The sequence below is a fragment of the Ictidomys tridecemlineatus genome, chromosome 6, assembly GCF_052094955.1.
Source record: "Ictidomys tridecemlineatus isolate mIctTri1 chromosome 6, mIctTri1.hap1, whole genome shotgun sequence".
NCBI lineage: Eukaryota > Metazoa > Chordata > Mammalia > Rodentia > Sciuridae > Ictidomys > Ictidomys tridecemlineatus.
The window spans coordinates 10,672,646-10,695,225 of NC_135482.1; the positions used below are offsets into that span (position 1 = coordinate 10,672,646).

The 22,580-nt window shown below is 37.2% G+C and overlaps 1 protein-coding gene across 41 annotated transcripts in view; it reads left to right on the plus strand.

Annotated features, from left to right (window-relative positions):
* The window catches only part of Rbfox2 (RNA binding fox-1 homolog 2), a 271,195-nt gene that overhangs the window by 187,802 nt on the left and 60,813 nt on the right, over positions 1-22,580 (plus strand). For all 41 annotated transcript variants that reach the window (XR_013440305.1, XR_013440306.1, XM_078052810.1 and 38 more), the window contains one exon: positions 17,263-17,487. Coding sequence is in view for 39 of the 41 variants with exons in the window: in XM_078052810.1 (XP_077908936.1) it covers positions 17,263-17,487 (225 nt within the window). In the remaining 2 variants the exon portion in view is untranslated. The remainder of the gene's footprint in view (positions 1-17,262; positions 17,488-22,580) is intronic.

A 22,580-nucleotide genomic window follows, 5' to 3' on the forward strand; every position in this document is an offset into this window, starting at 1 on the left:
TGTACATCTAGACCATAGTTAGACCATGAGTATTCCATATCATTTCGAGGCTCTCTGTTCATTACTGGTGTTTAGTTGTTTATCCTCTATGTGTTCTGGGGCAGGGATAGTTTCTGTTGTAGTGTCATCGAGTATACAGATCTTTTCTTCTGCAGTGTCTGCTCTGCCATTAGTCTAATCCAGTGTGTTTTTTGACATTACACACATAGTTTTCATTTCTGGAATTTTGATGTAGATGTGTTTTACACTTCTCATGTCTCTTCTTAACATGATTTTTTTTTTTTACCTTGACATTTTAGTGTCCATATCTGCTGTTCTTTTTGTGTGTATGAGTGTGCATGTGGCAGCTGGAATTGGAAGCAGGGGCACCCTACCACTGAGCTACATTACCAGCCTTTTGAGCCTCTTGCCTTAGCCTCTTGAGTTGCTGGGGTTACAGATGTGTGCCACCATATCTGGCTCTGTCTGCTGATCCTAACATATGCACTAGTTTTAGATCAGTTGTAATTGATTTATCTTTCTCAGCATTACAGCTTATATTCTCCTGTTTCTTTGCATGCCTGGTAATTTTTTATTAGAGTTTAGATGTTGTGAATTTTATCTTGTTGGATGCTAAGTGATTTTCTAATTGTATAAATATTCCCCCTCCCCTCAGTACTGGGGATAGAATTTACGGGTGCTTTACCCCATAGCTTTATCTCTAGTCCCTTTTTTCTTTTGAGACAGGGTCTTCTAAGTTGTCACTACTGGCCTCCAAACTTGTGATCCTCCTGAATCAGCCTACTGAGTTACTGGGATTACAGATGTAATAATGCCCGGCTTATAAATATTCTTGAGTTTATAGCATTTTTCTTTGAAATAATTTGATTCTTTTGGGTCCTGTTTTCAAGCTGTGCTGGATGATAGCTGTTTAGTTTCTGATTAATTTTTCCCTGCTACTGAGACAGTCTTTTTTCAGTCGCTGATGCTCTTAGAGCTCTGGGTTTCCGCTCTGGCCACTGAGCATAGACTCTCTTCCTGGCACTGTATGAGCTTGTGGCATCACCCCTCCATGTCCTCCAGGTTTTCTTGCCCAGCCTCTGGTAGTTCCACAAACATGTAACTGTCCTTACTCAACTGAGTACTTGAGGAGGGCCCACTGTGATCCTTAGTGACTCGCCAGACTGGCTCCTTGTTCTGTCTCCTCACTTCATGGAGGCCACAAGGCTTAGCCTAGGTTCCTCCCTCTGTGCAACAGCTAGGACACTGTCTCCAGGCAGTTGTAGGTTTATCTGACTCCTTGCCTCCTGTATGGTGTCTTGAGTACTCTTGTTTCATATATTGTGTTGTATTTTTAAGTTGCTTGAGGCAACAAAACAAGTCTGGTTCTTGTTTTTCCATCTTGTTTGGAAGCAAAAGAGAAACTACTTTTTTTTTTTTTTGTACCAGGGATTGAACTCAGGGGCACTTGACCACTGAGTCACATCTCTAGCCCTATTTTGTATATTATTTAGAGACAGGGTCTCACTGAGTTGCTTAGCACCTTGCTTTTGCTGAGGCTGGTTTTGAACTCGTGATCCTCCTGCCTTAGCATCCTGAGCCACTGGGATTACAGGTGTGCACCACCATGCCCCGCTGAAATCACTTGTTTTTACATAAAATTAGAGCAGTGTCTCATTTAATGTATTCTTAGTTTATTAATGAAATCCAGTTGAATAGTAACTTCAACAAAAGAATACATAAGATTCATAAATAATTATAACACAAGGTGGAAATACAATAAATATATGAAGATGATGCCAGTCAAATGCTATTGGATGATCATCTGAGGAAAGGATTGGGGAAAGTTGGCAGAGGTGCAAAGGGTAAGAGGAAAGACCCTATGTGTATGTATGTTATTTGTGTGTGTGTTATTTGAGTGTGTGTGTTATGTAATTCATTTCTGAATCTAGAATCAAGTTTTTTTAGTATTTAGTGGGAATTTAGTTTCAGATTCTAGAACTAATATGATCAAAGCTAAAAACCATTTATTAACAGAAATACATGTTCAAAAACACAGGAACATAGGTTTCTGTGTTTTTGTAGTTACTGTGATTTCTAGTCTGGGGCAGAAAAGTAGAAAGATCCTTTTTTTCTTATGTATTATCTGTACTTGTAATTCTAGCACAGTCTAGAGAAAAAATGGGAGTACCACTTATTCACTCAAACAGGGTAGAAGAAAGGGGCACTTTGGACTATGAAAATGATGTTCACTCCTTCAAACTTTTATGGAATCTTAGAAAACTTTAGTAAGAAATATTGAGATTCTTTAAGTCATGGATGCTTTCATGGTCATTAGGTTATCTAGAAGTTTCTGTGAGAAAGCACTGTGGAGCTAAAGAATGGGGGCACTTCTCAGAGCTTCAGTTAGGATGGTTATCTGTCTTTGCTAGCACAGCAGCCATGACTAGAAGTTCATCTAAGCATAAGCTTTGAAGTTTTCCTTCCTGAGGAACCAGGCAACATAAGTCTTCAGTAGGAAGAACAAGATTCCCTTCTCTAATGTTTGTATTATTGTCTGTGTTTATAGAGCAAGAACATGGAACTTGAGGATTTCAACTCAGCTGTTCACACTTACATGTTGGACTGTATTCTTCCCGTTTCCTTCTTCCTTCACAGTAGTAATGGTGGTTTTTATTTCTACTACCTTCTTTGTCTCCCTTATATATGGTTGTAGATGGACACAATGACTTTATTTTATTTTGTTTTGTTTTTGTGTGGTGCTGGGGATCGAACCCAGTGCCTCACAAGTGCCAGGCAAGCGCACCACCACCAAGCCACAACTCCAGCTGCCATGCCTCCTCCACTTTTTTTGAAGCCAGGAGCAAAGACCTTTGTATACTTGACCTCAGTTCATTCTTAGAGGTACCCCCATTAGATAGTGATCCCTATACAGATGAAAAACTTGAGACATTGAGACATTAAGTGACTTGTCCAAGGACACACAAATAATAGATGGCAGAGTCGATATTGTAAGACATGTTAATTTTTCCCAACTTATGCTCTTTCTGCCCTCTCTACCTTTCGATGGTAGTTATTACATCAAGTATAATATAAAGAATATAGGCTTTGATTTACTTAACTTTACATAAACTACCTCCCCCCACTTTTGCCCATCTTTGGCCAAAACTTTGAGAAATATCTACTAATTTTCTGGGAGCCTTGGGTTCCTCCAGAAGTAGAGAATCAATCAATTTGACTGTTTGATACATAACTTTAGTTTTCTGAAATTTTAACTTAGCACAGAGCCTTTACAGGTTGATGGCATAGTATTTCCTATGGAAAGTATTTGTGCAAGGAAGAGAGAAATCCAAAGTCTACAGCCACCCTTTGATTTACATGGTAATGGGTTCCAGCCCTGCTCCCCTGTACCAAAGTCCACAGATGCTCCAGCCCTTTATTAAGATGATGTAGTGTTTGCCTGTAACCTGGGCACATCCTCAACTATACTTCCATCATCACTAAACTACTAGAACTAAGTATTCTGATATAGTTGTTATTGTTTAGAGAATAATGAGAAGCAATAAAAGTTTAGTACAGACAACAGTCGTGTGTGTGTGTGTGTGTGTGTGTGTGTGTGTGTTTTCCTCCCCTGAAGATTTTTGATCCATAGTTGGTTGAATCCATGAGTGTGGAACTTGTGGATACAGAAGGCGACTGTATTGGCTCTCTAGAATAGCTCTTAGCTCTATGGGGAAGAGGAACATAAAATCTATTTAGTGACATTTCTTTGACTCTGTTGCAGAAGAAAATATTTGGTTTTATATGAATATACCTAATGTTTCTTCTTCCTCTATCTTCCTTCTTTCTTTGGTTTTTTTCCTTCTCCTCTTAATTCTTCCTATATTCTAGCCCTTGAGTAAGGACCCTTTGTCACAGAATCATAAATTCTTAGAACTAAAGTGAACTGTATTTTACAATTCAGGATATAGGTCCAGAGAAGTGATTTTGAAGTCATACAGCAAGGCAGTAGCAGAACTGGAGCTAGAGCTCATGTTTCCATAATCCGCCTCTTGTCCCTTCTATTATCAAAACATCCTTTTGGAAGTTCAGACCTTAAATATATTTAATCTGTAGAAGCTAACATAGCAGATCCTGTTCTCCTTATTCCTGAAAGGGAAAATCTTAAAGTGAGTAAAAAGTTAAACTTAAGCATTGTGAGCTGCCATTTTTTGCTGAAGAATTCTTCTTTTCTTTCTTTCTTTCCTTTTTTTAAAAAATATTTTTAGTTGTGCTTGGACACAACACCTGTATTTTATTCATATATGTGGTGCTGAGGCTCAAACCCACTGCCTCACACGTGTTAGGCAAGTGCTGTATCACTGCCTAACAACCCCAGCCCTGAAGAGTTGTACTTGAATGAAATGGGCATAGTTTAGTTGATTTGATAATGATGATAATAAAGTTTTAAGTGGGGAAAATTTAAGAGGGATAAAGAAATAGATATGCCCTTCTTTAGTTTGTTGTTTTGTATGCTTGAAGTTGTTGTTTTGATCAAGGACTCGACTTTCACAGGAACTATGAAATGACATTGATTTCTTTACTAAGCAGCCATCCAAGTATAAACGGCCAGTTTCAGATCTCTGCAGCTCAGTCTTCTGCACCGCATTTCTTAAGCTGAACCTCCTCCCTTACTCTGAGGAGGCTCTCCTGTTGATAAAACAGCCTGTTCACCATAGCTTTTTGATGGTTTCTTCTAACATGGGACTCAGATTTCTTTAGGTTTGCCTTATTGTATTGAAGGATTGAACAATGTGATTGCTCGTTTGTATTGCATTGCCATTCCAGGCAGAAGGATCAGAGTCCACTGCATACCTTATTGATCCATTCGTTAGAGATAAATGGGATAACAGGGATCATTTTCCTCCCTGTGTGCTGCATGCTGATCTTGGTCACTGTTGCGTTCATGAAGGAGGAAGGAGGTGGAGATTTAGGCATTCTGACTGGTAAATACTTATACTTTTACTATTATTTTGTTTTCTGAAAGTGGTTAGACCCTGTAAATCTTTTACGTTTTGTCAGTATTTAGAATCATGTTTAGCACATAGCTCTGGCACTTCTCTGAGTTGCCTTGCTTCTTGTAATCTAAATGTGTTTAATTTGCTAGCATTAGTACAGAACTGTTTCAAAAATTATAGTATACACTTTTCATTTTCCTTTGAAACTTCTCTAATTTGCTTTTAACAAGTCTCTTGTGAAAGGGCTGTTTTGTAAGCCTCATAGATCACTAACCTTTCTCAAATTTATAAAGAAACCTGGAATCCTAGAGTTTACTTATGCTTGAGATCTTCTTTAGCATAAAATAAATTATGACTTTTGGGTCAAGATAATAAATGCTTTCATTTGCCTTCTGTCTCTTTTAAGATTCCACTGAAATAACAGTGTAGTAGTACAAAAACCAATTAGTAATAGCTAATAGAAAAGGACAAAGAATGATATTGCTAACAAGCAAGAGAGTTAAACAAGTTTCTGGAAAAGGTAAAGCAAATGGAGCCCAACGGGTGACATGGAGGAGGAACTGAAGACTGGTGGTTAATTCTTGGAGGCTGCTGGGGTGTGGGAGCCAGTGTACCCAGGAGGAGCCCTTAGGAGGAGGTTCTGTGAGCAAAAGAAAAGGAAGAAGACAGGGATACTGTTTCCTGTGGGGTTAGCTCTGCTGCCTGGATTGCCCTGGCCTTCTCAGCCCCTTACTAGCGGCTGCTGTGCGGCCCACTTTCTTCATCACGAAAAAAGGAAAACTAAACACCATGATTGCTTATCTCCAAAGAAGTTATCAGAATGTTTGGGGAGATTTTATTCTTTTGGAATTAGATATTGGCACCTCATATTTGAGGATAGAGGGAGGCAACACTGTGAGGAAGCCTGCCAGCGCCATGCTCTTCCCCATCGAATTTTAATTCCAGGGAAGAGACCTCATCAGAAAACAGACTAGCAGAAACCCATACCAGCTAACCTCATCGTTCTGCCTGCGTCATTGGAACATGAGAATCATTAGAAGTCCAAGAGGAACTTTGAGCAAGAAAGAGAGTAGCAGAAACAAACTCACAAACACACAATAAGCCAGGAACTTGAAGGAAACCCAACTGATAACTCATATATCCATAAATCCCACACTTGGTAAGGAATGAAAGGGAACAGGTAGAGAATACAGGATATGATGGCTTGAAAGAGCAGTTGGAAAAATCTCTTTAAGATGTAGAGGTTTAAGACACCGGGATGGAAAGTGGAGGAGACAAGATACAGTCATTTCCTTAGCCCCTGCTCTCTAGAAGGTTGAGTCTGAGACAAAATCTTATCTCCTAACAGCTTATGGGAGGGTAAGATTTCGGGAAAGCAGGAGGAGAAAGAGAGTGAAGCAAAGCAGAAAGGCTGGCCCAAGCTTAATGACAGGCTTGCTCATTGCTTGGTTTCTAAGGAAGTCTTCAGGGAGAAGCAGGGCTTCTCTGGCCAGCCCCCACCTGGAGCAGGTGTTTAGGGCTGGTTTCCTCCCATCTCCACCTCCTCCTGTTAGTAAGTTTGTGTCCAACTAACCCTTAAATGGCCTCGGAAGTGTGCTGGTCTGTGCAGATCTGGGCTGAATGGTGTGTTGCCTAGATCTGGAAGCCAGGTGGGTCACTAACCCGAGTGCAGCCAGGGGCCCTTGGTCCTCTGCTCTTAAGCCGCTATTAACAGAGGGTCACTTCCCAGAGGACTGACAAGGGAAGGCTAGGGCATGGCTGCTTTTCATCATAAGCTCTTCTCTGCCTGTTTCATTTGTAGCCATGTGCATGTACAAACTTGATAAAAATAAAACTTTAAAAGAAGAAATGAATTACCAGACACACTCTAGAAATTATTATCAAAGATCTCTTAGCATACATTTAGAAAAAGGATAAAATCTAATTAGGGTGAGTGTGTCTTGATCTCTGGGCCTTTGCACTTATGTTCCCTTTGTCTGGGGTACTCTTCGATCCAGATACACCCATGGCTTGCTGCCCTAATTCCTCAAGGGATCTGATCAAATGTCACCTTCCCTGACCACCCTGTAGAAAATAGAAATTTCCTAGCCCCCTAGGCCCAATATCCACTGTTCTCTTTCTTACTGTATTTTCCCTCATAACACACCTTCTCTTTATTGTTTTGCTTGTCTGTTGATTATTTTTCTCTCCCTGCTAGAAAGTAAACTCCATAAGGATAGGAACTTTGTCTTACTAATCAGTGTTGTTGCCCAGCAAAAAACAGAATGTCTAACTAGACTGTGCTCACTGAATGTTGAAGAATTGAATGAGAAAGAATTGAAGCTGACTAGGTAAAGTGTACCAAGTTGTGACTCCCATACAAAGTTGTTTGGACTGTAGGCAGTAGGGTTTTAGGAAGAAGATTAATTAAGAATATTAGTTAGATTTAAGGTTTATTTTAGAATGGTCATTCTGGCAGCTGCTTGGAAAATTAGTTTGAGGCTAAGAAAGGAGAAATATTAAAAGATTTTTTAAAAAAAAATAGCCTGGTGAGTGTTGCTGAGCACAGAGACATTTTTCTTTTTCTTTCTCACAGCACATAACATGGACTGTTATGTGTAACCTTTCAGTTATTCTATGTATTTTAATAGAACTCTAATAATTCATTTTGAGTTTTCATTTATATTGTAACTTCCTGCAGAGTTGATACAGCTATTGAGAGAAGAGTTCTGTTTTTTTTTTTTTAATAGACTTACTCTTCAGAAGCAGGTATTCAGTTTCATAAGCATTCTCTAAAGATCATCCCTTCCTTGATGAGGAAACTTAGACTAAGAATCCTGTGATTCGGTCCCCTGATTGGCTAAGAGACTTGTCTTAGGAAGCAATTACAGAGTATTCATGTCATCATGTAATAATAATTGTAGTCCCTAGGAAGGGAATAGGAAAAGTTCTTGTCTGTTACGATATGTATGCCTCATATACATATAATGAATTTCCCATTTTAAAGAAGTGCACTATAATAGAATATCCCACATAAAATCCATCAAGCATAATTAAATATTTTACCATTCTGAAGACACTGTAGATTGTTTTATTCTTAACCTGAGTTTTGACTGTTTTTAAGAATATTTCAATTTAACATATGGAATATGTAAAATTAATTATCCATGAAGACAAAGCAGAGTAAATTAATTTAAATTGTAGTGAAAGTTTGAGGAAAAAAAAAATCACCCATTGATGGCATAAATCACTAATGAACTGACCAGGATAGACATGTAACCATTCCCTATGCATAAAGGCCTTCTGCTTCCGAGGAAGCAGGAAGCTAGACCGAACATCTCCGGCAGCCTCTTGTTTGGTGGAAGATGTGACTCATGGATGTTTGAGGTTCTAAGTACTGCTTTAAGGAGAAATGGAAGAGCTTTTAAGAGGTTGGAGACATTAAGACTATTATAGGGTTTGTAACTTTTAACCTAATAGACTGTTGGTTTGAATGACTTTGCTCTGAAATATTTATTTTCCTGTTTAAATATTCATTGCTATGAGAGATGGCAGAACTCAGCTAGCTTCAGGGGGAAGATTGGTTTGACTTCTCTCTCTGAGTAATTCAAGAGAGAGAGAGAGAGAGAGAGAGAGAGAGAGAGAGAGAGAGAGAGAGAGAGTGTGTGTGTGTGTGGTTTTGAAGACAAGTGATTTGACGACAAGTGATTTGACGACAGTGATTCTTGTCTGACAAGCCTGTACTAGCCTTTGACCAGTTTTAGTCATTTATTTTTATTCTGAGCATGAAAGTAAAGTATGTCGTATTGCCTGTTTAATTTTTATGTTATTTATTGCCTGTTTATAAGAGCTCAAGATTACACTAACCCCTTCCTGCACTCCAGCTCCCCAGGGCAGCAACACACACTTTGGGCCCAGGTGCTTTAGTTAGACCCACTCTGAAAGGATTCTTCGTTAAGCCTGCATTTCAGTAGATTTGTGCTTTTGCAAAAAAAAAAAAAAAAAAAAAGAGAGAGAGAGAGAGAAAGAGAGAGAGACAGAGAAAGAAAAGAAAAAGGAAAGTATTTATTCTGTTCTCTGTAAAAGTGCCTATCGCACCTTCCTCTTACAGCATTTCCCCTCCCTGATTTGTGCCTCTCCTTGCAGTGGAAGTGATCAGGGCCTCTGGTGGAGGCATGCTGCCACTGGAACCCTTTTCTTGCTTGCCAGTCAAAACCTCTAAAGCAGTGTTCTCAGGCGTGGTACCCAAACCGCCTGTACCAAAGAGCATCAGGGCCCCACTCCAGCCCCTTGACTGCTAAACTGTAGAGGAAAGGATCTTGACATTTGCATTTTAACATTTTCCCCTAAGTAGTTGATAAATACAACAAAATACTAGTATCTCTGCTCTGAAGGAAAAAAAATGAGTTGTGAGCAGAGGAAGTGGGTTTGTACTGCGGGGGTCAGTAATCTGTCGGTAATACTGAAGCAGGAGTGTATTGTCCCTGAACTCTTTACTTGGAATTAGGAAACACTTCACTTAAATTTAATATTTCAGTGGTCATAGGTTTTTCTATGGCTACAATTGTTTTTATTATATAATCATCTGTTTTTGTCAGCCATCTACTAAGGTCCAAGCAATCAAGTAAAAAATGAATTCTTAGAGTTCTACCTGAATCTAAAAATTGGAGCTTACATGGAGACTTAAAAATATATATTTTTTAGTTGTAGTTGGACACAATATCTTTATCTCACTTAGTTATTTTTATGTGGTGCTGAGGATAGAACCCAGGGTCTCGCAAGTAGGAGATGAGCACTCTACTGCAGAGCCACAACCCAACCAAACATGGAGAATTTATATATAGATTGTTCCTATAAATTTCAAATGTACCCACAAGTTGTTTAACATCTTGTCTCTAGATATAATCTGTATTTATTCTAAAAAAGAAAATGCATTACTTTTATATCAGGTACTTTTTCAGAGATATTTTCCAGATTATAGACACTAACGCTGTCAGCTCTGTGTTTTAAGACTGTGAAACTTTGTTGAGGTGAGAAAAGGAAAACACTCTTATGATACAGCCCTCCCTCTAGGTTATTCAAGTTTTGAAGGGGGAAAAAAAAGACCAGTATACAAACAGTGCATTAGTTAACAGTTGGCTATTTTTAGACTTTAAAAAATACAGAATATTTTTGATATTTTAGTTTTTGGGGATTTTTAAAGTATTTACAGACTTTGCCAGATGTGCATCCCTGATTGAAAAATCTGAAATCAGAAATGCTCCAGAGTCTAAAACTTTGAGCATTATGTCCACAGTCCAAAAGTTTCAGATTTCAGAGCATTTCAGATTTTGAATTTTCAAATTAATTGTGCTCAATGTACATTTTATTTCAGAATAGACACACTGAGTAAATTTCAGATCGTACACCAGGAGACCATCTATGGTATGGATTGCCTCTGTTGCTGTGATTTAAAGGAAGAAGGTTATCCTTCTTAAAAAACTTAAATTAACAATTACTTCTGGTTTTCACTTAAAACAGGTCAACACTCTTAAATCCTGTTTGTAAGATGAAAGGAAATCATGTACAAAAAGCACAAACACATAAATGTTGATTCTTTTCATTATGAGATAACATTTGCTTTATTATATAGTATTCCTTGTTATGTTCTTTACTGTAGTCAAGCAAAGCAGTTTGTACACATGACTTTCTATCTTCCTTTATTTCATAAATAAATCCTCATGATGCCTAATACTAGTTAAGTGTTAAATAAACATTTTTTGTTTATTTAACACTATTATTAGGCATCATGAGGGTTCTGCATTGTACAGGACAGTCCCCATCCATCATAATGAATCTTCACTCTGACATGGTGGTAAAATACACATTTGGATGTGTCCAGTATTAGGCTTTGAATTTAAATGTCTTGTACACATTCATGGTGCAAGCTAAATGCTATATGCAAATACAAGAGCAGAAGGAATTGTTCTAACTGAAGGTAGGAGAAAAGTGTGTAGACTTCTAAGTTAGGAGAAAGAGTTATTGTCCACCCTTGTGGACACAGTGGAGAAAGTTAATGATGTATTTTCTCAAGCAAGATGTACTTAAGCTGATTGGCCTTTAGTATTAAAAAAAAATTCATATAAACATAGAGTTAAATTCATGCCTGGAAATAATCACATGGACTGTTATCACATAGTTTGTCTGAGAGCTATTGTACTTCTCTTCTAAACTTAGAACTTCAGAATATGGCATAGAAATCTAATGGAAATTTGAAATTGTTTTAACGTGTGTGTGTGTGTGTGTGTGTGTGTGTGTGTTTGTGTGTGTTGGGAATATTCACACACTGCAGAATAAATGAGGTAAAATGTGAAATCACACCTATCTCTTAGTTTATATACATAATTATTGTTACATTTTAAACCAAAATTTTAAAAAACATTTCTATAAGTAACAAAACATTTCTGTAAGTAGTGTCCTTGACTTCCTGGTGGAGATTTGCATTGCCCTTTTAGGAACAAGGGGTCTCAGTTGGCTTGCATTTCTGTGAAAAGCAGAAGGTTACACATGGGTCATAAAATGTTTTTACCTTTCTCCCCATCTCACACTGCTAACTGACGCACTGAGCCAGATCCGTAAAAACTGCCCCTGTGGGAGAATTCATATCGTGTACTTGTGTGCAGTCTCCTTCCCAACAGACCTAGGTTGGAGAATGGAGCCTGGAGCACGTCCCCTTGGCTATGTTAATCCTGTCCTGGAAATTGTGCCTTTATCAGTTACTTTACCAGTTACAGTTACTTTACCAGTTACAGTTACCCCAAGGTGATCTTGATGCCTGGGGTCTGCATGTGTGGCTCCCAGCACCCTCTGTGGTCCCCTACCATTCAGTTGCCTGTCTACTGAATTTGAATTCTTTTTCATATCTGGCTTTGGGCCAGTGAATCCTGTGAAGGCCACTGAAGTAATAGCAGTACCATATGGCTGGATAGGTACAGACGGAGTGCCAGATGATTTGAAGGAGAAGGGAAAGAATCATCTTATTTCCCCCTTAGCAATCCAAGAATAGCTAAGGAGAAATCATGTAAGGTATCTTGACCTAGAGGTAATGAAAAGAACTTATATAGTGATGGGAGACAAAAAGAGACTTTTTCCCTGAAAAATTTTATGGATAAAAAATGTTAATGTTTTTACAGCATAATTTCTAGAACTGAAAGGAAGATTTTTATGTAAAGCACTCCTTAGTACCAAGTAGAAATGACTCGTAAACACTGGATACCAGCTGAGGCTGTGGGACTGTTTATAGAAGGCAGGAATCTTTGTCTCCAGGAATGTTACAGCCATTTTCTTGAGATTAGCAATTCACTGCCACAGCATATTGACTTTTGTTATCGATTGTACTTTTTGTTATTCTCTTTGATATTAAAACTATATTTTGTATGTCTTATTAAAAAAATAGTACATGCTTATTAGGGTGTGAGAAAGCTTTGGAGTTTTGAATAGACATTTACTATCTTGGGGCTGGGGTTGTGGCTCAGCGGTAGAGCACTCACCTAGCGCATGCAAGGCCCTGGGTTCGATCCTCAGCACCACATAAAAATAAATAGAATGAAGGTATTGTCAAACTACAACCAAAAATAAATAAACATTAAAAAAAAAACATTTACTATCTTGCTTGGTGATGATCATGAGAATACATGTGTATATATATTAACTTGCAAAATTGTGTACTACAGATAAGTAGATGTAGTTTATTACATGACAGTTATACCTCAAGAAAACTATTTAAAAAATTTTTGCTGATGACTAAAAATATTGGTCTTATTTTGATGTTCATATATATTTCCATGACTTACTGAAGTTGAACATTTTTATTATATTACCATTTGTATTTCATCTTCTGTGAATTGTTAAGTTATATATCCTTTGCCTCTTTTTCTGTTGCAGGATGTGTGTGCTTGTGCGCATGTGTGTGTGCCTTGTCTGGTCAACTTGAGTAACTCATTCTTCCATCAGTGGTAATAATCCATTGTCTGTCTTCCCTTTGCTAATATTTTATCCCAGTTGATTTTTTCATTTGACTTTAAAATCCGCTTCTCGCCCTGCTTCTCTTCCCCCCTCCCTCTTTTCTTTTTTCCCTAACCAATGTAACCAAAGCTGTCATTCCCCACCACCCCCCCAATCCGGGTTTTAGGTTTACTGTTTTAAAAATTCCCACATCCTATTTGTACTTCCAAGTATTCCCATATTTTCCACTTTTATATTAGGCTTTATTCTTCAGGAATTTTTTCTGGCATGGCAGATGAGCTGGGGGGGGCTGATATTTTATTTTTTTGCTGATAGGTGTTTAACTTTTGCAAATAACAGTAATGTTCTTCTATTACTTTTATATATAAACTTGAATCTGTTGAGGATTGTCAGTATTCCCTTGATCACTTTGTGTATCCTGTTTAATTTACAGTAGTTTTATGAAAAGTTTTAAAACAAGTTTTAATTTTTTTTTCTACTTTCAAACATTCCTGGTAGTATTCCCTCTACAAATTAGAAATTAGAAAAATGTGGGCTGGAGCTAAGCACTTGCCTAGCATGGGTGAGGCACTAGTTTCAATCCTTAGCACTACATACAAAAAACCCAAAAACAAATAAAATAAAGACATACTGTCCATCTACAACTACAAGGAGGAAAAAAAAGGAAAGAAAAATATTTAGTCCACTTTCTTCCCTGTACATCATTTGTTTCTGGCTGGGAAAGATATTAAGTGTGCATTTTATTTTGGGACTGATTTAACATTTTTACATTAAGAGTTCCTTCAAAAAATGTAACTATTACTTATTATTCTTGTTTTATTTTATATATTGAATGTTACAAATTTTGTCACTATTTTGAATGTTTATTGCTATTTTTAAATAATTATATAATAAATCTTAAGAATTTTGTATTACTTAATCTACTACTTTGTATATAGTTAATTCTTTTGATGTTTTGAAATACATGTCATATTTATAAGGATTCCTGGTCTATTTATGATTTTTATTTCCATTTCAATTGTATTATTATTTATAAAATAAAATAATAGTGATGGGTGCAGTAGTCTTTTGTTAATGTGACAGTATTTCATAGTTTATGTTTATTGGTGGCTTTTTATTGTGTTATTTTTCTTTTCTGGTATAAATAAGATACAATGATATTTATCAGATATTTAGTTTAATGAGTTTTAACAATTTGATAAATCTGTATAGTCCCCACTCATAATACATTTTCATCACTGTAGAATGTTCCAGTATATCAGATTTCAACCAGTGCTCCCCCCCACCAAACAGAGGCCAGTAGATTCTCATATCTGCCCTGTAGATTAGATCTTCCTATGCTTAGACTTTATGAGTAGAATTATATAGTATGTAATTTTTTATGTCCGGCTTCTTCATTTAACTCAGTGTTAAGATTTATCCAACTTTCAAGAAGCATTCCATTTTATGAATAGCCCACACTTTCTTTACCCATTCTCTTGTTGAAGTACAGTTGTTTTCAATGAGAGCTATTATAAATGAGGTTTCCAAGAACATTCCTATACAGATGTTTTTGAAGACATGCTTTCATTTCTTTTAGGTAAATACAAAAAATGGTTGATTTTTTTTTTCCCCCTCCTTCCTCTTTGTGGTACTGGGGATTGAACTCAGAGCTACATCATAAGCTATTATTGCTTTTTGTTTTGGGATAACATCTCAGTAAGTTGCTGAGACTGGCCTTAAACATGCCTCAGTCTCCCAAGTTAGGGAGGATTACAAGTATGTGCCACCATGCCCAAGGGAATGTTTTGACATCATAAGACAGCAGAACATTTCTGTAAAGTGGATATACATTTTACATGTCCACAGCAGTGTGTGAAAGTTCCTCACTACATCCTTGTCCACATTGGATGTTTTCAGTCTTTTAATTTAGCCACTCTAGCAGTAGTGGAATGGTATCTCATTTTGGTTTGTGTTTCATGTCTCTGATGGCTAATGTTGAGCCTCACCTATTCATGTATTTTTCTGCCCATTTGTAGATCTTTTTGTGGAAAATAGCTGCCAAAAGTCTTTAGCCTATTTTTTTAAAAAATGCTTTATTATGACATAACAGTGTTTTATAAATCCTGGGTATATATCCTTTATTGGATGTAGGTATTACGAATATTGTCTCCCAGTGTCTATCTTGTCTTTTTATTATCTTATTGATATCTTTCAAATAGCAGTTGTTTAATTTTGGTATGTTCAGTTTATCAATTTTTAATGGTTCTTGCTTTTTATGTCCTAAGCTATTCCAGAGTTGTGAAGATTTTCCTGTGTGTTTCTAGAAGTTTTATAGTTTTAGTTTTTATATTTAGATCTATTATTTCTTTCAAGTTTATCATTGTATATTTGGGGTAGAGTTAGGGCTTATTTTTTTCATCAAGTATTCAGTTATTCCTTTGTTAGATTTTCCTTTTCCCATTGGATTCACCTCTCATTGACAGTATATGCTCATGTCTGTTTCTGGATTCTTTTGTTTATCTACTTGTTCATCCTTAAACCAGTGTTATACTGGTTTGATACTGTAGCTTTAAAGTAAGTCTTGGTTGGAATCAGGTAGTGTTAAGTCCTGAAGTTTTTGTTCTTTTTCAAAATTGTTCTGGCTATTCTAGATCAATTGAGTTTCCATATAAATGTTAATAGTAACTTTTGATTGTTTTTTTGGGGATTACTATACATTGTCATCTTCAGAACATCAAGTCTTTCAATCCATGATCATATATTTCATCATTTATAACCACATTTGTAGGTTTATGTTTTATTTTGTGCAGAATAATTATCGTAGTAGTGTAGCTTTGGATTCATTTTGAGATAGTGTGAGTTTAATGGCATCAAATTAATGGTGAATGCCTTGAGGTTCAGAAAATGCAGAAAGTGTAGGTTTCTGCAGCTCTCAGTGGTTAGAGAATCACCTGTCCATCTGAGGGGAAAGAAGGATGACTGGAACCAGGGAGAGAGGGGAATGATTACTTCCTTGATTGAAAGACATGATGCTCACAGTGGGGAGGAAACCAAGTGATGTAAACCCAGATTTTCCTTGATCGTTAATGTTTTAATGTCTAAAACATGGGAAAACTTTATCTAAGTTCGAATATTTTAAAGCCTTTGGCTACCTCTGCTAGCTATTTCCAGAAAGGTAATTGCCCAAGACTTTGTAGATTTGTGTGTCCTCAGTAAAATAATAGCCTTTATTTTTATCTGCTAAATGGAAGGTTGATGAGAAGGTAGAATAGTGAAGGCTTTGAAAAGTAAGTAACACATATTCCCCTGTTTTGTATATGAATTTGGAGATGGAACAGAAGTGAGAAAGACCCTGGAGCCAGAATGGCCTCTAACAGTTTCCTATAGTTACTGTCACCCTACCCTACCCCACCCCATCGCACCTCACCCCACCCCCTCAGTGTTGGGGTTTGCCTTGCACATGGTAGGCAAGCATCTGCATCTTCTTTACTGATATTTCAGATATCATTCTGGATCCCAAGTATTAACATCTGGAAATGGATGCCACAGGAGGGCACCCTGTGGCTCGCCTTATAATGCCAACAGTAATTAGGAAGATCATTTCCATGTTCTTTTTGGTCTGGAAACTTTGTCTGTTTCTAAAATTTTGAATTAAAGTATTTTTATTATTTTTATTATTATTAGCCTAGTATTCAAGAGTCTCTGCCTTGATATCTAAAGGTGAATTTTTTAAAAAATATTTTCTTTGGAATTCAGTGCTCTAAAAATCTGTTGTTATCTCATTTTAAGACTTTACAATGTTGTTCTGCCAGTGCTGTGAATTGCAATTTTAAGGAAATTGATTTGTACTCCTTTGGCTTCTTAAGAATTGCTGAAGAATTAGAGAATATCTTTAAAAACATACTAATGGCCCAAACTAATTTTGCAGTTTGAGGGATGGGAGGGTACTGGGATTGAACCCAGGGCCTGTGCATGCTAGATAAACTAGTCATCTCTTATGTGAGAAATTTCTTGTTATTTTTTTCAAAACTTGATTTAAAGGGAAGCTTTTTGACCTCTTGTTATCTAGTTAATTTTAATATGGTCTTGGCTTGTCTAGCATCCACAAATTGGCCTAAATTGGGGCATGTATGCGCATCTATTTATATGTATATGTATAACAATATTTTCCCTAATCCTGGGGCAGTAAGTGTTCCATTTATCTGTGCAGTGAGAGAATATTCAGAGAACTCTTTATACTCACCTTTAAAGCAATTATCTATAACAAGGATTTAATAAGTCACTCTTTCTCCTCCTTTTCTCCCTTCATTGCTTGTTCCAGGGTAACCAGGAGCCAACAACAACTCCTGACGCAATGGTCCAGCCTTTTACTACCATCCCGTTCCCACCACCTCCACAGAATGGAATTCCCACAGAATATGGAGTGCCACACACTCAGGACTATGCCGGCCAGACCAGTGAGCATAACCTGACACTCTATGGAAATACGCAAGCCCACGGAGAGCAGAGTAGCAACTCACCCAGCACACAAAACGGATCTCTCACGGTATGTGAATTTGGAGGTGGAGGGTAAAGGGTGCATGTTAGTGCAACTGACTTCACCTTTATTATAAGACCAGAAAACCCTTGGAACTAACTTAGCATTGACACTCTGTTGCATAGGATGTATGTAATTTCATTTCTACTCCAAGAATTGTGATTAGAAGATAGGGAGTTTGAAATAAAACTCAGTGCCAGGAGCTTTCAGATGAGATTAATAGTTCAGCAGAGGAAATGCAGTGGTGAAAGTAAATTTAGGGGGTATGCTTCTCTTTTCAACTTTTCCAGTACTTTCCATTGGGCAAAGACCCATGACCCACCTCTATTCTCACTTCCCCTGTTGCTCTGCAGTATTCTTCACGCTGGTTGTCTCCTTCCTCCTTGAAATACTCAGTCCTTGGGGTTTTGTGCTCTCTGCTTTTCATTGTAAGCACTGTAAGTTCTGCTTGTTCCTCCTCCTCTGTTCAACTTTTAATATTGCAATGTTCCATTGGTTTGGGCACTGAATCCTTTTTCCTATTTCATATGCTCTCTCTGTACAGTTATACTACCAGATTCACTTAGTTGCTCAAGCAAAACCTAGGAGTCGTTCTTTTATTTCCTTTATCTCTACTTCTAATCCATTAATAAAGCTTGACAGCTGCAACTCCAGAACATTTTACTACTTCAGCCTTTTCTCTTCATCTTACCACTGCAGGAGGGAGAGCTCAGCTCTTCTGCCAGATGGTTGGGGTGATCTCAGCATGGCCCCTCCTAAGCAGTAACACTTTAGGCCAGTTACTTCATCTCCCTCTGCCTTGGCTTAGGAAGATAAATGAAAGTATGAGTGTCAAATATTAGGAAATGAAGATAATAGTACCTGCCTCAGCAAGCTGTCTGGAAATCTAGAAAGATTCAAGTCAGGTGAGGGGTTTGTCATTGTGGTCACTTCTTCAGACCAAACCTCATCACTTATTTCCCATGTTAACTGCTGCCCGACTCATCCATCCTCTGCATAGCAGCCCAAATAGTTTTTGTTTTTTAATCCAAATTGTGCTATTTTCCTACTTAATTCTAATAGTTTTCTAGTACAACTAGGCTGGGCTCAGTTGTTTGGTCCCTAGCCCACCTCTTTGATCTCACCCTTTAAGCTTTTTAGCCGAAGTAAAAAAGACATCAAAAATTAATCATAGATATGCATCACATACATATCAAAGTTCAGGAAATTGTATTGTCTGTGGGATTTTATTCCAAGGATAAAAATATTCTGTACTCTGTATCAAAAGAGAGATCTCTAGTTTTTAGATTTCATTTTTCCCTTTCAGTATCAGATTAACAGGAGGGCTTTAGTCAGACTTGAAGCCATATGATAAGATTTACTTCCAAATGAATATTTAGCCTTGTAATTGCATAGGGCTAGACTTAACCTACAAATACTTTTTATTCTCTTCTATTAGGTATTGGACCTCCAAGAAATCCTTCTTTCCTTAAAATCATGCTGTCCTTTTAATGTCGATTAGTTATGTAAAATCTCTTAATTTTATACTTTGTAAATAATGGACTATAATAAACAACCTGGGTGAAGAGTTCAGGCATGACAGGTAACAAATGGGGCTTTCCATAGTATTGGTTCTAGAATCATGAGTATTTGACTCTCTGTGTCAGCTGCATTTCTAAATAATTTTGAAGTGATCATGAATTCACAGACTACCAGAATAGCAATTTCAAAGAAATGAAAAAGAAGGAATAAAATATACATCTGAGTCTTCTTTGAAGTATTTTAATTAGTAACTCTATTTCTATGCTAGCTACCACTCTGTGTTAGCTGTTTGTCAGCAAACTAACCAACAAGAACAACTGGGAGGAGGAAAAGTTTATTTTGGCTCATGGTTTCATTCCTGGTTAGTTGACTCTGTTGCTCTGGGCCTGAGGAGAGGCAGAACATCAAGGAGGAAGGGTATAGTGGAGGAAAGCAACACAGCTGGGGGTGGGGGGGTAGGGACAAGATTAATCCCCAAAGGTACACCTGCAGTGACCCAACCTACAGCCTCACCCAACCTACCCACAGTTACCAAATAGCACAGTAGACCTTTCAAATGATTAATCCATCAAATGGATGAATCCACCAACAAGGTTATAGCTCTCATAATCTAATCATTTCACCTCTAAACATTGTTGCACTATTGTATGAGCTTACTAGAGGACACTTCAGATCCAAACCGTAACACAATTCTGTTTCCTGTTTTTCTCTTTCTGTTCTCTATTTCTTGACAGTTTTGGTAACTTGTGTTTTTATTTAACTATAAAGTTACTCATCATAATGTCCTATAATCCTTTTAATTTCTATAGGGTCTGTAGTAATATCCTACCTTTCATTCTTGATTTTGATAATTTTATCTTTGTTTCTTGTTCAGTCTAGCTGAATTTTATTAATTTGGCAGATCATCCCAGAAACAAACTTTTGGTTTCATTGGTTTTTATTTTGTTGTCATTCTGTTTTATATTTTGTTGCTTTCTACTCTGATCTTTACTCTTTACATCCTTCTGCTTGTTTTGGATATGATTGGATCTTATTTTCCTGGCTTTTTGTGTTGGAAACCATAATAATTGGTTTTAGGTTTTCTTCTATGTCTAAAGTTATAAATGGGACTAGGGTTGTAGCTCAGTAGAGCGCCTGCCTAGCATGCATGAGGCACTAGGTTCTATCCTCAGCACCACATAAAAATAAACAAATAAAATAAAGGTGTTCTGTCTATCTACAACAATAAAAAATAAAAACATTTTTTAAAAAAGTTCTTAAGAAACTGCCAAACTAATTTCCTTTAGCTGGATCCCAGAAAAGGTGATATATTGTGTTTTCATGATTTCTCAAATTTCTTTTTTTCATTTATAATTCATTTATAGTGAAAACATAACTTGGTATACTTTCAGATGTTTAAGTTATATAGAAACTTGATTTATGGCTTAGTAGTCTATCCTACATAACATTCCTAATCAGTTGACCCTTTTTTCAATATGAAGAGTCCTTCTTTGTCTCTATTGATATTTCTTAATTTTGTTTAGTATTAATATAGCCACTTAATCACTTGTATGGTTGCTGTTTCATGACATCTTTTTCCATTGTTTTGTTCCAACCTCTTTGAATCTGAAGTTTGTTTCTTGTTTTAAAATGTGTGTGTTGTGCTGGGGTTGTGGCTCAGGGACAGAGTGTTTGTCTAGCACATGTAAAGCACTTGTTCTAATCCTCAGTATCTCATAAAAAAGTAAACAAAATAAAGTTATAAAAGAAAAAGTTTGTGTGTGTATATACAACTGGATCTTATTTATCTAGTCTGAGTATGTGGTTTTTGTGTGTGTGTGTGTGTACAGCTAGACCTTGATCTTTTTTCTTTATCTATTCTTAAAATTTCCATCTTATTGTTATAGCATTTGGTCTACTATATTTTGATATAATTATTAATATGGGTAGATTTATGTCTGCCATTTTATTATGTCTCATGTCTTTATTTCTCTTCCTGCATTACCAATTTCTGTTAAATAGTTTGTGTGTGTGTGTGTGTGTGTGTGTGTGCACGTGTGCACGCATGCTCGAGCATAGATACATGTGTAGTGCTGGGGATTAAACCCAGGGCCTCACACATGCAAGGAAAATGCTCTACCACTGAACTACAACCCCAGCCCCTCCATTGTTGTTGTTTTTTTTTTAATGTTTATTTCTTTTGTTGTACACAATACCTTTATTTTGTTTATTTATTTTTATGTGGTGCTGAGGATCGAACCCAGGGCCTCCCATGTGCTAGGTGAGTGCTCTGCCTCTGGACCACAACCCCAGCCCCGCTTCATTAGTTTTTATTGTTTTTCTTTTTTCTTTTGTACTGGGGATTGAGCCCAGGGGTGCTTAACCACTTGCTGAGGGCCATTGCCAAGTAGGAATGACGCATCAAAATTTCCTTGCCAGCGTACCCCATGTTAAATGGACTTGCCTTGGAAATTCACTGTGACATTGCATGTGTGTTTGAGAAAGGTGACCCTGCTCAAGGACCAAGGTGGATCCAGGTTTAGGGTGTATCCTGCAGGTTTTAGGAAGTATCTCGCATCTTGGGTTTAGGGCGTTCTCAGTTTAACACAATCTGGGTTGAGGGCAGTTCCAGGTTTAAGATTATTCCTGCTGGGAATAGGGGGAAAAAAAGCCTCGTGGAGTACGTGAATTGGGGCGGCAGAACTTGGATTTCCCCAGAACGTGTTTGTTGAAGGCCGGTGTGAGTTCGGGAATAAAGCATTGCTGTTTGAATCTACAAGGTATGTGGTGGCTTGTGATTCTGTGCCCAGCCAGACTGTGGCAACCACTGAGCTACATCCCCAGCCCTTTCTATGTTTTACTTAGAGACAGGATCTCACTAAGTTGCTTGGGGCCTTACTAAGTTGCTGGGGCTGGCTTTGAACTTGTGGTCCTCCTGCCTCAGTTTCCTGAGCCACTAGGATTTCAGGTGTGTGTCACCATGCCCAGCTATTGTATCTTTTTAATTAGTTATTTTTGTTTGTATTATTGTCCTCATATTTTCTTAGTGCTTGGTCAAGGAAATACATCTTTGATTTATCACAAAATCTGTTGATGTGTGTGTATGTGTGTATGTTTGTGATGTGTTATTCTAGTAAAATAAAGCAATTTTTCATTCCCCATACTCCTTTACATACACACACACACACACACACACACATGTACATATATATACTAAAATTTATATATATCAGATATATAAGATACTATATATAGTAGAAATGCAGCAATAAAATATAATTACTACTTTTAGCAATCTTATGTGTTTTTTAAAAACTATCAAAGTTAAGAAGAAGGTATAGACATAGTCCATATACTTTCTGGTCCCATATATTATTATTTCCCCTACTGTCAACATTCCAGACCAGAGCAGTACATTTTTTTAAACTGATAAAGCTATATTGATACATCATTATCACCCCAAGTTCATAGTTTACATTAGGGTTCACTCTCTGTGGCGTACATTCTGTGGGTTTTGATAAATGTATAAGGACATTTATCTGCCATTACAGTATCGTGAAGAATAGTTTCACTGCCCTAAAAATCCTGTAATCCTTTTCTTT